We start from the raw sequence: 14,794 nt of genomic DNA, 5'->3' as shown, positions 1-14,794 counted from the left end.
CGCCTCTTAATCGATTGCAGGAAACCACTTATTTGTATCTATTACCGCATCTATTCCATAGCGATTACCATTAAAACCTGAAGCGTTTCATTCCTGTTACTTCCAGTTTTAGCAGAGAGATTAAAGTGGAAATAGAACATATTCTTGGGACGCTTAATTGATTACGGAAAACACTTCTCGCTATCTGTTATGGCTTTTATTCTACGGCGGCCAACGTTAAAACAGGAAGTGGTTGACTTCTGCCACTTCTTGTGTAAATAGAGTGTTACGAGAAAGAGATGATGGGTATCTATTCTTAGAACGCCAAATCGATCCAAGAAAACCGGTTTCTGCTATCTCTGATCGTTTTTGGTCTATGTAGATCAATAAACGTTAAAATTAGAAATTTTGATGGCAATCGACGTTAAAACCGGAAATGATTAATTTCTACCAGTTCCAGATTGAATATTGGCTCTAAAAATGACCTTGATCCCTTATTCTACTCTTGACCTTTTACATCCTGAGCAAATTTATTGATGATTGGTCTAGTAGTTCTTGAAACCATTTGTCTTCCGGACTGACCGGGTAAATATATAAAGGTATTTTGATAAAGCGAATTCCTTGATGATTATGAAATCAGTAAAAATTGAAATAATCTTGAATTTTACATTATAAAGTTATGAAAGCAGATCTTTTAAACGATTGCCATTTACAAGGTTGTGATCTGTTTTGATTTGCGTTTACAAAAATAGGGTTAAAAGCAGTAAGTACGCCAGAAATTTTTACTTGGGGGGGTGTTCAAAATAAAAGGGGGGGTGTTCTCAGAATAGTGATATAATTTTTAAACAAACTCAAACAAGAAAACAGTATATTTTGTTACGCAACTATTGCAACACCACCACTACTACTACTACTACTACTACTACTACTACTACTACTACTACTACTACTACTAATAATAATAATAATAATAATAATAATAATAATAATAATAATAATAATAATAATAATATAAGCTCTTCGCACTGGTAGGTTCAATAAAGTAAGTTCACACATTTCAGCATTTATTATTATTATGAAACTAAGTAATACAGTGAAACCTCTCAAAATGGACATCGGTGGAACACCATTATTTGCCCGTAAATGAGGGGTGTCCCTAAAAGGAAGGGTTCTCCTTTCACCCCAGCAAGTTTTAGTGGGTGATTTTTTTCAAAAATATTAATTAGGAAAAATTCCCTCGTCCCATGATGAAATCACATTCGTTTAGTAATTTATACCGTACATAGTTCCAATTTCATTATTTTAATATTCTAACGCTGTTGTTAGCGTTAATTGTTGTAATATTATTTGATCTCTTAATGTCCGTTCCTGCCCCTTCCTGGCTGCGTTATTGGCTCTGAATATCTTTCATAGGAAAATTATTCATTGATTTAGTTGTTTTCCAGAAATCCAGTTTTTCAATTTACAAATATTTTGTATCTTTCTGTTTTGTCTTCTTTAATATACCCTAATTTTAAAAATCCCAGGGCTCATAGTGATCTGGTCTCTTGTAAATGCTTGAAAAGTGACCAAAAATGGGCAAAGCACACGAAAAAGTGACCAAAATTTCATCATGCCCCTTTTTTGTTTTGTCAATTTCTCCATCACCTCTCTCTCTTTGTTGGTTTTGTTTCTTCTTTCCTTCTTCTTTTTGAGCTTCCTCCTTTCTTAGGTTTTCAGAGTAAGCTTTGTAGTTATGTGGTAAGCAGACTTAGCACATGTAAAAAGCTCCTGAGTAAGTGGAACCAGTTCTGGCCTATTTCCGAATTTCTTCGTCTCAGACATTATCGTTCCTCTCAAAAAAGTATCTTTTAGTGACAAATTTGAAAAAAAGTAACTTTTAGTGAACAACTTCAAAAAAAAGTAAATTTCAGTTTAAAAAAGTGACTCGTTATGAGCTCTGTTCCACTCAATCAATTTACGTGAACAAAAATATACTTTACAAAAATTAAGCTAGCGCCAAATGCGTTCCTGCATAACACTAGACTCAGTCTAAAATATATATATATAATTCTTAATTCGATCGATCTCCTCATTTCTAAAACCGTTTTGGCTACACCCTTCTAACGTCCGTCTGTTGATACACCACTTACAGAGCAGGCTCAAAACCAGCCACAGAGCTTTGGGGAGCCACGAATATGTTAGGAGGGGCCAAGTCATTAAAAATTTTATTTTCAAATATCTAAATTGTGCATGTTGTATTGAGGTCTGGAGGAGACATGAAAAATTAAGGGAGAGCCGGGCCCTCCATAGCCCCCTCTGGTTGCGAGCCTGTTACAGAGTAGTACTTACCAACTGAATCTGGTATAGGCTTATTACTATATTGTCACATTTTTCCTTGTTGAGGAGGAGGTAGGTGAATGACCTCTCAAGACGTTGCCAATTTCAGTCATCTGCATCTGTACATCAATCTCTTTTCTCGGAAACGACCGCGGAGCCCAGGAGGGTAGGTATAAAGCGGGTCTGTTTTGTCAATTGTTTTGATCGAAACACCGCCCGAAACAATGAGGTCATGTGGTTCTTGAAGCCCGTACATGAGAACGAGGTCGTTTCATATTTTGAAGTGAAATAAATAAATAAGAATATTGCCTTCTTTCCTAAACGCTAAACCTTTTTTAACTTGATGTAATAAATAACCTATATGATACTGATTGATACAATTGGATTTGGGGGAGTATTCGTTTTCCATCCAGGGGTGTGTGTAAAGAAATTTGGAGGGGTGTTAGGGGGGTGTTGGGGGGTGTAGATTACTCCCTGGTTAAAAGGAATATAGTAAAGGGTAAATAGGGATGTTACTGGGGTAAAAGGGAACACGAACGTGTAACATTACGAATTACCATCCAAATGGGTAAGAGAGAATTTCACTGACTACATATTTCATACAGGTTTTACTCCTGACCTATTATAAGATGTTGCAAAGTTTGTTTCTCGAATTGTCATCTTTGTCTGATTAATGCTGGAGGTAATGTAAAGGTTAAGTACCACTTACTTGAATATTTGCATTTATTTAGGCCTACGACACTCAAAACGAACCTAGTATAGGCAAATGTAACATTTTAGTTTTATTTTGGACCAGTGAATTCAAATCAGAATGATTATTTCTCGCTTATGGTAAAAACTGGTTGAAACATCTGGAAAATCTGAGTTACAAATGTCGTTTTCCTGCAAGGACAGATTAAGATTATGTAGGAAACGAATCGTTTGTTCATGAGGCCTATATAAAGCCATGGAGTAACTGAGTTTACAACAATAGTACTCTGCTTGAAATAGAAAAAAAAAATTGCTTTCAAGAATTAAAAAGGGAGTAATATTAGGATATATATTTTTAAATTCTGAACAACAAAGCATACTTCCATGAGTAATTTTACTCTGCTACAATTGTTTATTTCATATCTATAATTACTTGAATTAGACAGTTATTATTTTATTATTTTCAGCTAGACAGGAAGAAAACCAGTGGCGGATCTAGCCTGGAGCCGAGGGGGGCCTAAGCCCCCACAGTTTTGTAGTGAAAATATAATTTAAGCTATTATTTATATATTTATGGAAGTTAATACTAATCTCATGATATGTCTGCAATAATTTGGATTCTGGTTCCTCCCCCCCCCCCCTTCCGCAGTTTTCATCTTCTAGATCCGTCTCTTAAGAAAACATTTATCATTTATTTCATTCCTAATTTCCATTAGAAATGTAAGGTATATGAACACTATATAAGACTTAATCTTTTATAAAACTGAAGATTTTGTATCTAAATTGACAGGTCATTAAGGTGCTTTAAATGCAATTTGGAAATAAACATCTGAAATATTGAAAACATGCATATTTAGTTATCTGATTTTTGTTACTTTTTTTTTTTTTATTACGGACAATTTTCTCTGCATATAATTTAGTCGAATTGTTCATTTTTTCAAAATGAAACAAACACTGTTGGAAAGAGAAATAACTGCATTTTATTTATCTTATCTAAACATAAAATACATTGCTTTGAAGCAAGAATAGAGTGGACATTCTTAATTTCCCCATGATAGGTTGTACATCTTGTGAATGCTTTCACTTAAAAAAAAAAAAGCAATCAAACAAATATTATTTGAAAGAAGAAGGAACACAGGAATTAATAAACACATGCTCATTTTAATAATTCATATAGACAATGTACAGTGAGCTGTTGAATCCAAAACTCCTTCTTTTTTTCGTTCTACTTTCTCCTACTTCTTGTAAATTATGACCATAGATGCATCGCACTTTTCTGTACATTATTTTTTGTCTGCATTGGACTTTTATGATTTCATGGAGTAAACTGAAATGAAATACCACTTTAAAAAATAATTGATTTATATATTTTTTTTAAAAAAAATTTATTGTTGTCGGCTGTAATAAAAAAACGCATGACACGTCTATTTCTTTGCTTTCTTTCTAAATTATGAACCGGAAAGGATTTAAACAATATATTTCGAGACTACTTTTAAACGTACCAACAGTAGATATCTTGCAGGAAAAAAAAGAAGTGAAAACTGACAATGCAGCTTAGCACATAAGTGTGAATGACGTAGGAAAAAAAAGTAATCATCAGAAGACAAAGAGAAAATTGCTCACTTAGCGTTGTCAAGCCTTACTGGAGATATACTGGAGTCTAATTCGTTGTGGGCGTTGCAGAAGTTTACGCTTGAGGGCATTATCAGAGACAACCTTCATTGTATTTCATCTTTAGACATTAATTACGACGTAAAAGATGCGTATTTTCATGTTTCTTTCTTTTTCTTTTTCTTTTTTTTTTTTTTAAAAAAAAAAGGTCCTTAACATTACTGTTGAGGAAGGTCAGTGTAGATTTTCCATGAATGCTCTTGATTGGCTCTTCGTGAAAGTACTGTGCAAGTGAGTGTCACGCAGTTATGCACTGCAAATATCCTCCTCTGACCGCAACTAAGTTAACATGTTGTGCACTGTAGTGTAGAAACGCAGACGTACTTCACACACAATGTATTATGGTATTTATTTTTCTCAATCACTGTGAAAATGATTATGTTGGACCATCTATTTAGGCGAGTAATTGGCATTTTATAATGTACTGCGTAGGAGGTTCAGAGTAAAATAAGAATCATACACAGTGGCCATTTTCCATTATCCTTTCTTCCCTGGAGGCTTATTCTAGATCAGTCATGAGTTGCTAATGACTTCGACTTTCACGTTACACGTTTCATCGTGAGCAATGTTAAAACCCTATTCTGTTAGCCTATCGAGGAGACGAAGTTTCGCATTTGCCTCAAACACTCAAATCGGTGATTTGCATAGAGGCTAGCCACCGTTCAGCCTATTATGTTGCTTGCAATACATTCGAATGCGATACGAAACTTACACGGGCGTCATTTGGGGGGGCACGAGGGGGCAATTGCTCCCCCCAAAAGTTTGAGGAACACATATAATTCAATCAATTGTATACTATTGTATACTAATATATTAGTACAAAACATGAAAGTCTTATGTCGGTGATGCTCTGCCCCCCCCCCCAAGCAAAGTCTGAAATGACGACCCTGGAATCTTGTCTGGCTTGACATGAAAAAAAAAAAAAAAAAGAACTTGGGAAATACGCGAAGAAAAGGGTATATTATCAACTTTATTAAAATTATAACCGAATTTAGTTTGAGATAAATCATCTTTATTTTTTTATGGGAATTTGTGAGCCTTTTACGTAGTTCAAGATGAGGAAGGAAGTCTCAAAAACAATAGACGTACAGATTAAGTCGCGCACTCCCACCCAAAAACAATAATCTCTTCCCTCCTCAAAACTCAAGTCCTCTATAAACAATTGCCCAGTGTAGCAGTAGTTTTTATAGTACTAGTAATTGTTATTTTTGTTGTTGTTTTTATTTCCTGTAGAAGTATTATATAATGCTTGTAGTAGTAGTAGGGTCAGTAGTAATTATAAAAATGACATTACTTGTAAGAACGTATCTTCGCCCTTACTGGTTTGTTGTAATAAGGTAAAAACGATTAAATATATTTTATACATAATTATATGTTAATTTTATGATTTAATTAATAAAACTATATATAATATGTTAGGTCTGGCCAGACACACACACACACACACACACACACACACACACACACACATATATATATATATATATATATATATATATATATATATATATATATATATATATATATATATATATATATATATATATATATATATATATATAATTTTAGAGGATAACTTGTGTGTAGAATTTTGTTCATAGTTTGTGCTTATTTTTTATTAACGTTTTTTTTTTTCTTTTAGCTTTCAAAAATTTGGTGGCTGAAAATTTTAAAATGAATTTCTACAAGCTCGGAAGCTTTGCCTACCCAAGCTGTTCTTCTTATTAGCGAAAATAAAAACCTCATAAAAAAGAGAAAGTAAAGCGTCCACCGACCATATAAAAGAAGACCCTCAGTCGTAATTTTTTAGAAGATGGTCAGCAGGACTAAGTGATATCCTTTTAAAATTCTCTTCCTTCTCTCTGCAACTATCATCATTTAGATAGTTCCCTACCAGAAGACATTTTCTCTGGGCCTAAGTGATGGCCGTAGAAATATTATTTTGAAACAAATTCATGTAGGGAAGGCCTGAGTGATGGTCTATACAGAAGCGTTGATTTAACTGAGTTCTGAGATTCAAATTACTAATATATTGAAGTACTAGATATTTTTTTAGGCCAGAGAAGACCTAAGTGATGGTGTTCTCTTTAAGGAAGTTAACCTTCTATGTTCACAAGTGGGTGTCATAGATGAAAGGTTAATCTATTTTTTTTACTGATGGAAAGTTGTAGTCAGGCTTTCTTGATAGAAGTAGGACATCGGTCGAAGCTTGTTCGAAGTGGCGGACAGTGGGTTTCCGAGTAGAGTAAAGTTGGGAATCTGTGGTATTGGGGGATGCACCCAGACATTAAAACATTCAAGCATTGATTAAGATATTTTTTTAATCAAAAGATACAAAGGTTAATTAGTTAGGACTGAAAGAACTTCGATGACAGAATTTTGATAATATGTATATATGTATATTTGCCCTTTTATTCTGTAAATAAAATAATATCAATCCTATCAGATATGTAAAATTAATTTCGAAAAATCTCAGAGTAAATTCTATAACCTTAGTTTGATAGATTAAAATTAGATTACAGCTGAAACCTTCGGTTGTAGGAGAAGAACAGGATTAAGACAATCAATTTTATTATTAAAGGTAAGATAAGAGCAATGCTTTATGAGAGAAGCATTATATTTAATTATGTATGGGCCTGTTACACGCTATGCATTTGAGGTTATGGAGAAGAAAAGGTAAAACCTTAACATACTTTTATTAGTAGTCTTGGTAGTGTACAATACTAAATATGTTCTATAAGGATATTGAAGGGTATAAAAACTTCTACACACTGTGCATGGCACAGGTATTCTTTTTTTTACAATTAGTAGTGTTATTTTTTCTTTACAAAATATTGATATAATTCCCTTGTCCATGAAAAGTAAGACGCAAGTTACAAGTTATTGAGTTTGATACCAAAAGAAAATGTTATCCTCGAAATTAGCCTATAAAAAGAAGTGATATCCAACAAAAAGCATTCCTGTAAAAGAGCCAAGTACGAGTGGCCTTAAAAAGAATTGAAATCACAAAAGTAGGCGCCAAGTTCTGGTGGACAACAGTTACAAACACTCACTGGCTCACTTCAAATTTAGATTTGAAACTTGGCTGTTGTCTGTATGGTTACAACTAGCTCACAGTTATGTCAAACTACTTTATAATTTTCAACAGACAACACAGGCAAGTTTCAAATCGAAATTTGAAAGTGATTCCTTGAGTGTTTGTAACTGTTGTTCACCAGAACTTGGCGCTCATTTTTGTGATTTCACTTCTTTTTAAGGCCGCTCATACTTGTTTTTTTTTTTTTTTTACAGGAATGATTTTGTTGGATTAAATTATTACTGGTCGTGGTGGTGACATTAACCTACCCTTGATGTCCTTTATAGAGTAATAATTTTTTTCTTTGCTCACTCGATAAGGCAAATTTGGCTATAATATCGCTGTTGGGAATGCATTCTAAAATGTCTTTTTCGGAAGAAAGGACAAGCATGTCGGAGAGCCATACATCTCCCATGCTGCTTCTTAGTCTATTTTTTACAATCTTTACTTTACTCATAATCCTCTCTGCTGAGCAACTCGTTGCTGGTAATGACAGAAGTATCTGGTATAATATTGTTAAGTATGGAAAACCAGACATATTCAAGAAACAACTGTAAGGCCTAATGAATCCTTTCTTCACACACTGATCCAGTGATCTTTGATTGGTCATTTTATCGTCATTACTTACACCATCAGATTTGTCCTCACAAGAATCTTGGAAGTCGTCTTCATTATTTTCACTCTGACTCCCGTCACTCGAGCAAAGTACATCGGCCAAATCAATGTTCGGGTAGCTTACTTTGTACAATTTACCAAACAAATTAACTTCTTCACAAAGTTCTTCACACTCGATGCCATAATGCTCACACAAATCACTGACAACAACCGGGCTTAGAGTACCATCCATACTTTCAGCAACACTGAGTAACCCTTCATGCGAAAAGTATGCCATTTGTGAGACAATATTCAGAGAGCTTTCAGGAAAGCAATCCTGCAGCTGTTGAGTCAAAGAGTCAAGTAGTTGAAAGTACACTTCTGTTCTCAGTTTGGCTATTGGGTCACTAGGTGTTTCATCAATAGCAAGTTCGTCCATGAATCTTTTCGTTTTGCGAATTTTTCTATTGGAAGTTTGCTGGAGGTTGTGTTGAACTCTAAACTGACTAATGCAATCCGCCATGTTGCTCCAAGTTCCGCCGTTTCTCATTGCCTCCAGTTTGGCTATAGTCTCAGAAACAACTGTCGGAACAATTCCATAGTCAATGTTTTTTGACTGTAAGCAAACAGTCACTGGCGACAGAACTTTAAAAATTTCTGAAACGATCAGCATGGTTGCAACGGTATCATAATCGGATATTGATTTTAGAAGTCCTTTTGCTGAATCTGTTTCTGAGTCTTTGGATATGTCCTCTAAAGCTTCTATTAGTTCATCGTATGATTGTTTTAAGAGCATCACTTTTGCTCCACCATCTAGTCGTGTTGATTCTTTTCAGTTGCATTCTTTTAGCCTTACATGGACCTTTTTTCAATTTTTCAATGATGGTGTGATGATTTTTGTGGCCAGACATAAACACATAGAGCTCTTGTAGAATTGAGAACATGTGTCGTACTTGAGGACAAATATCCATAGACTTCTCAACGACCAATGCAAACCAATGGAACTACACCAAATGTAGTAAGCTTTAGGACATCCTCTAAGTACAAATGACTTAAGTCCATTAAATTTACCAGACATATTTCCTGCGCCATCCATACTCTGACCAACCATACCATTTGTATCAATTCCAATTGTTCGCAGAGTATTAAGCAGCTCAGATGACAAGTGTTCGCCGTTGTGTCTCCACTGGGAAACACTTTAACAAGTCGGTCCTCTGGCTTCACATTTTCTTTCATTTCTTCATGCCCATCTCTGTGTTCGACATATCAAACTAACACGGTGGTACATTCCTTATTGCTTACATCTTGTGTAGAGTCAAGAATTACGGAGTATGTGTTGGTTTCATTAACACGCTTCACGATTTTTGAAACAACCATTTCATTCATTATGTTTATTAAATCAAATATGCTTCTGTAACTAAGGAAATTAGATCCAAGTTTTGTTTTGCTTTCTTTTGATTTCTTAAGCTTATCCAAATAAACTCTTGCGTCCGGGTTATACTTGGCAAGCACTTCGAAAAGATTTACAAGTTTTCCGTTCAGTGAATCTTTATTTCTAAAGGACAACATCTCCTCCAATAGATAACGGCAGCAATCTATAATGGCAGATAGAATTTCACGATTGTGATTTACCAATTTGTTACCTTGTTCAGTCAGATCTTTGTCAATCCTTTGTTTACAGATCCACTGAAGCCTTGCAATTTTCGAAGATGTGTGGTTTTTGGATTTTTCATGGAGTTCTATATCTCTATCTCCTCTGTGATCTGTCCATCCCCTATAACCTGTAGTGCCCCATATACTTCTTTCTGTTGGTAAAGAAAATAACAGGCAATGCAAGCAAAAAACAGCATCATAGTGCTTACTGTAAACAAGCCATTTCCGTTCTTGTGTGGTTCCGCTCGGTAGAATAGCTATCTTAACTTTTGGATTGAATTTCCTTCCACACGAGGTTGGAAAATCCATAGGGTTTAGATTTTGGGATTCTAATTTTAAAGCGTGATTAATGTTCTGGTGAAAGCTTTGTATTTGCATAGAAAGCTGGATATTTTGAATCATCCAAACATGTTGAAGTTTGCGTTGAGAGGGAAGGCTTGGTTATTTTTTCCGGTTCATTTTGAAGAATGGGGCCTTCTTCTGGTCGCAGGTCAGGCTCGTTGACGGAAAATTCAATTCCTGCGTCGGGAGAATATGATACATACGTTAATTCAACATCGTCTTTTGTTTTATTGTCAGACTCAGAACTTGATCTGACTTCTTCGCCGTGCGTAATTTCATTGCGGTTTTCATTAGTGTTTGAACTGGACGCAGATGTAGAAGCTCGAATGTATTCTTCTTCAATAACCGGTAATCTGAAAAGAGACAAACACCCGAGTTGTAAATATTCATCTTTTGTAAATGAAAAATGGTAAGTAAAATAGATATGTACGTTATTTTTAACCTCTCCATAAACGTGTTTTTTTTTTTTTTTTTAAATTTGCGTTAAAATTCTGTACACTTCCTTTAATTATAAAGGCTGTACAAGCTGATTTCAACAAAGCTTTCTTATTTTCGTTTAGGATTGCATTAAAGTACACTTACTGCAGTGTAAAAGTGATACTTACTGCAGAGACCATATTACCATCTAACATTTAGTAATCAAAGAAATATCAGAAGATGGGAGAAATGACCCTTGCATCTACCGGTAGAGCTACTAGTAGAACTCGGAATACGCCCATAATGTGCTCATTATGAATGTTCAAGTCGAAAAAGGTCTGTTTTCGCTATTCTCAAGAAACCGGAGCCATAGACTACTAGCTTTGAACGGTGATAATCTAACCGCTAGGACCGGGAGACTATCTGGTGTCGCAGTACTGTCGTTTGAAAAGTGGAGTGAAAACAATACATCCAAAGCTTTTACATTCCTTACGTAGCCTTACTTATGACGTGGGTATGTCACCGTGTGTCTGTTGTGAAAACTATACATCACTCATCGCCGTCAGCTTCTTTATAGCTATTTGTTAACAAAGATCGGAAGAAAAAATTGAATTTGCTATTGTAACTGAAAGCAAAAAGATATCACAATTTCAAATTTTAAAGGAAAGCGTTACTGGTCCCCCATACATATTACAGACTTCAGGTTAGGTAAAATTAGGTTTGTTTGCTTTATACTCTAATTAGTAAACTAAATAAATTTACGATGTAGCGATTTGTATTTAGTAACAATTTGGCCCTTGTACTTGAAAATTAGAGAAATTTTAGGTTACTGTATGGGGAACTAGTTTTCGTAACGCCTGCCATTTTAAATCTTAATTGGGATTGAGGATAGCCTGCTCCTTGCAGACGAGAAAGCAAAGGTCACTTGCTATTTCGGACTTCAGGTTAGTTTAAGTTAGGTTTGTTTTCTTTGGCAATATTGAAATACAGTTATTTTAAGCAAAAATCACAACGATATACATGCTTCGACCTGTGAAATACCAAATGAACTGCGGGGAGCGGGCTATACACAAGCCCATAATGGATATGAGAAAATATTTTTAAAATTATTTACCTTTCTTTAGTTGTTTTCGTAGATCTTGATGATGTCACTTCATTAGATTCCATGTAGGGTGTCCATGGCTTATCACCTTCTTTCACTGCTATAACTTTGTACGTTATGTGTATATTATTTTTAAACTTGTAAGCGTGTTTCTTTTTGCAATGTTCTGCCCATTTGTCCTGTCGATGTACCGTATTACACATGACCTCTAAGCATTTATATTTCAACAATCTTTTCAGTTTTCGAGGCATAATTAAATCAATCAAAATTCTAGATTTACAACAAACAAAGCAAACAACACGTCTGCTGAAACATTCTCTCTCCACTTTAAGTCATAGAGATAAATACTATACAGTGTGTGTGCTGAGGTCGTTTTATTGATGTCATTTCACGCAGTATAAAATTATATGAGAGAACCGCAGTACCAGGCTATTTTAACCGATCTATTGTTCGGTTACGTTTACATTTATTTATTTATTTATTTATTTATTTATTTATTATGGACGACATATAATACGTAACAATATTCTGTTACTACTTGATGGATGATGAATGATCATATTTTCTATAGTTTTCTGTGTGTGTGAATGTGTGATTACATTTTCCAGGATCTGTGAAAAAGGAACAACTGCCTAGCTGGCTTTACTCTGTACAATACATGGAGCTGAATATATAGAGTACTACTGGAGCGACCTCTCACGGAAAGTCTCTATTGTACACAGTGATGCCACTTTTGAGCTGGTTTTCAGTTTACCGCAGGCCCTGGAAAATGTAATCGCACAAACAGAAAACTATGCAAAACATTATCATTAATTCATTTATTATATATCATGTAGCAATTGAACAGCAATACTTATTAAGTGTCGTACATGGTATAAATAAGAAATAAATAAATGCTCCCAGCAGAAAATGGGTAAATTACCTACACAAAGCGATAAACCGACCAGCCCATCCTTTCATATAGCAACTTGCGCGGTACTTCATTCATAGGGTTTCTAAGCAGGAGGTAGGGGGATTCATTCTCGAGATTAAAAAAAAAAAAAGTCGCATCGTGTTCCAATGTTATTCTGGCGACAGCAAAATTACTTATTCGACATTAGAGTAAAATTCTTCCCCATTTTTTTTATTCCCCGCAATTTTTTTTCTCGATGGCACATCTTGCGCCATTCATCCCTCATGTGGGCGGCCCTTCTCTCTTAAAACGAACCAACCTTTCCTTTCATACGGCTATTGCGCGGAACTTCATTCATCGAGTATCGAAGCCGGGGTTACGGGGGTTCACCCCGGAAAATTTTTGAAAATTAGCTTCTCAAAATCGTGTTTTAATGCTATTCCGACAGTAAAATTGCTAGTTCGAAAGTAGAGTAAAATCCCCCCCCCAAATTTTTCTCAATGGCGCAGCTTGCGCCATACATCTTCCCTGTGGGCGGCCCTGCTGTCCGCGATGTAATGCGGAGAAAATGCTGATACTCACAAGTCAATTAAAAAAAAACTCAGTTGTCCAGTCAACATGGATGATCGTCACCGTACAATGAACTTAGATAATTTCGTCACCGGAAATTTCGCCACCGGAGATTTTGTCACGGTAATTTCGTCACCAAAATATTAGCATATAGGTAATTTCGTTACCGGAATTTTTGACATAGTAATTTCGTCACTTGTAATTTTGTCACCAAAATATTTTCATGTAGAAAATTTTGTCATGGTTATGTTTTTACCTTAGTTGAACTAAGTCGAGACAAAGTAAACGACCAAAACAATTTACCTTATCTTAAAAAGAACTTGGAAAACACTTAAGTTGGCGATGGACTCTGCAAAATCGAAGTTTCGGATACTAGACGCAAGAACAAACACTAGTAGAAGAACATAATGCTAGTTTCAGCGAATCTTAAAAGCAAAATGGCTCCTAATGGGTTTATATATCATTATTTACAAATATTAGGTTTTGTCAATGTCACAATTTCAGAACAGGAAATAGCAAACAAAATATAACTTGTTATAATACAATAAGTGTTTTACATATCCATTTTCTACTATGCATAACATTACAGGAAACAACAAGCAAAAAATCTTTGAAAATTTAGTTCCAGTGTTATATGTTAAGCACAAAGAGTGGAGTCGTTTCTGCAAGTGTGAAACACATCTCTAATTTTCTTTTTTGGTAGTTGACCCACAGCATCTTCATGAAGCACAGTTGAAACCGTTGCTTCACCTTGTTGAATTCCATGAATAAACTTCCAAATAGTTGGGTGGGACATTCCTACCAGATGATAAAACTTGTAGTTTGTAACGCCTCTATAGTATCCTGGTAAAGTTGTAAATATTTCTAAAATTTACAAGATACAACTTGTAAGTAAACGTAGTTGGCAACTCTGAAAAAGCATCATGCTCGCGGAGGCGCGCACAGAACTCTGGGTACTGAAAAACAACATGTCCAACTTTTAAGTAGTGGTTACGTCAGCTCGTCAAGTAATCACGGTTGTATTATGATATAAAGTGTTCATCGAAACATTTTTAGCAAGTTTATGATTGTTGCAACCATGAGGAAGGTTTTACAGGATTTGGTCAGTCGTGATCGATGTAGTTTTGGAAGAAAAATGAGTTGGGAGCTCATCATTCTGTTTTGTTCCACCACGTGACTTAGTTAATGTGTGTAATCTTTTGTATTAGTGCACAGTGTTTTCGCTGAAAACTATTACTTCATCAGGTATTCCATTATTTCTGTGAAAATTTTGTTATGTCTTCTGAAGTTTATAACATGTATCTTACTAGCGAAAGTCAAGGTTTGATTATGTGCAACTAAATCCCAGTCGGTGGCCCCAAACCCTACGACACGACTAACCTAGAAACACAGCTGCTAAGTTATCTGACGTACCTTCACATCAAACAACTATCATCTCTACTCCCATGGTAAGAATTCAGTAGTTATTATTGCTGAAGCGACATGAATA

General features: G+C 35.1%; 2 protein-coding genes across 2 annotated transcripts; both read right to left on the bottom strand.

Annotated features, from left to right (window-relative positions):
- Positions 1-3,782: 3,782 nt before the first annotated feature.
- On the bottom strand, positions 3,783-9,125 carry LOC145661764 (uncharacterized). Its single transcript, XM_081727099.1, has 2 exons — positions 8,048-9,125; positions 3,783-3,817 (listed from the first exon to the last, which is right to left on the bottom strand). Exons 1-2 carry the CDS (start codon positions 9,123-9,125, stop codon positions 3,783-3,785), a joined length of 1,113 nt encoding a protein of 370 aa, XP_081583225.1.
- Positions 9,126-9,595: 470 nt separating this feature from the next.
- LOC145661763 (zinc finger MYM-type protein 1-like) lies at positions 9,596-10,291 on the bottom strand. Its single transcript, XM_081727098.1, has one exon. The coding sequence runs from the start codon at positions 10,289-10,291 to the stop codon at positions 9,596-9,598; it is 696 nt and encodes a 231-aa protein (XP_081583224.1).
- Positions 10,292-14,794: the final 4,503 nt, after the last annotated feature.

The sequence above is a fragment of the Thermobia domestica genome, chromosome 10, assembly GCF_964235325.1.
Source record: "Thermobia domestica chromosome 10, izTheDome1.hap1.1, whole genome shotgun sequence".
Taxonomy (NCBI): domain Eukaryota; kingdom Metazoa; phylum Arthropoda; class Insecta; order Zygentoma; family Lepismatidae; genus Thermobia; species Thermobia domestica.
Note: the sequence above shows the minus strand (reverse complement) of the source record. Positions and strands in the feature narration are given on the sequence as shown.

Coding starts and splice junctions, on each gene's coding strand:
- LOC145661764 (XM_081727099.1), bottom strand. CDS start 9,125: ATGCTCTTAAAACAATCATACGATGAACTAATAGAAGCTTTAGAGGAC. Junction 3,818..8,047: donor AGCCAAATTTGCCTTATCGA/GTGAGCAAAGAA, acceptor TCAATATTTCAG/ATGTTTATTTCCAAATTGCA.
- LOC145661763 (XM_081727098.1), bottom strand. CDS start 10,291: ATGGATTTTCCAACCTCGTGTGGAAGGAAATTCAATCCAAAAGTTAAG.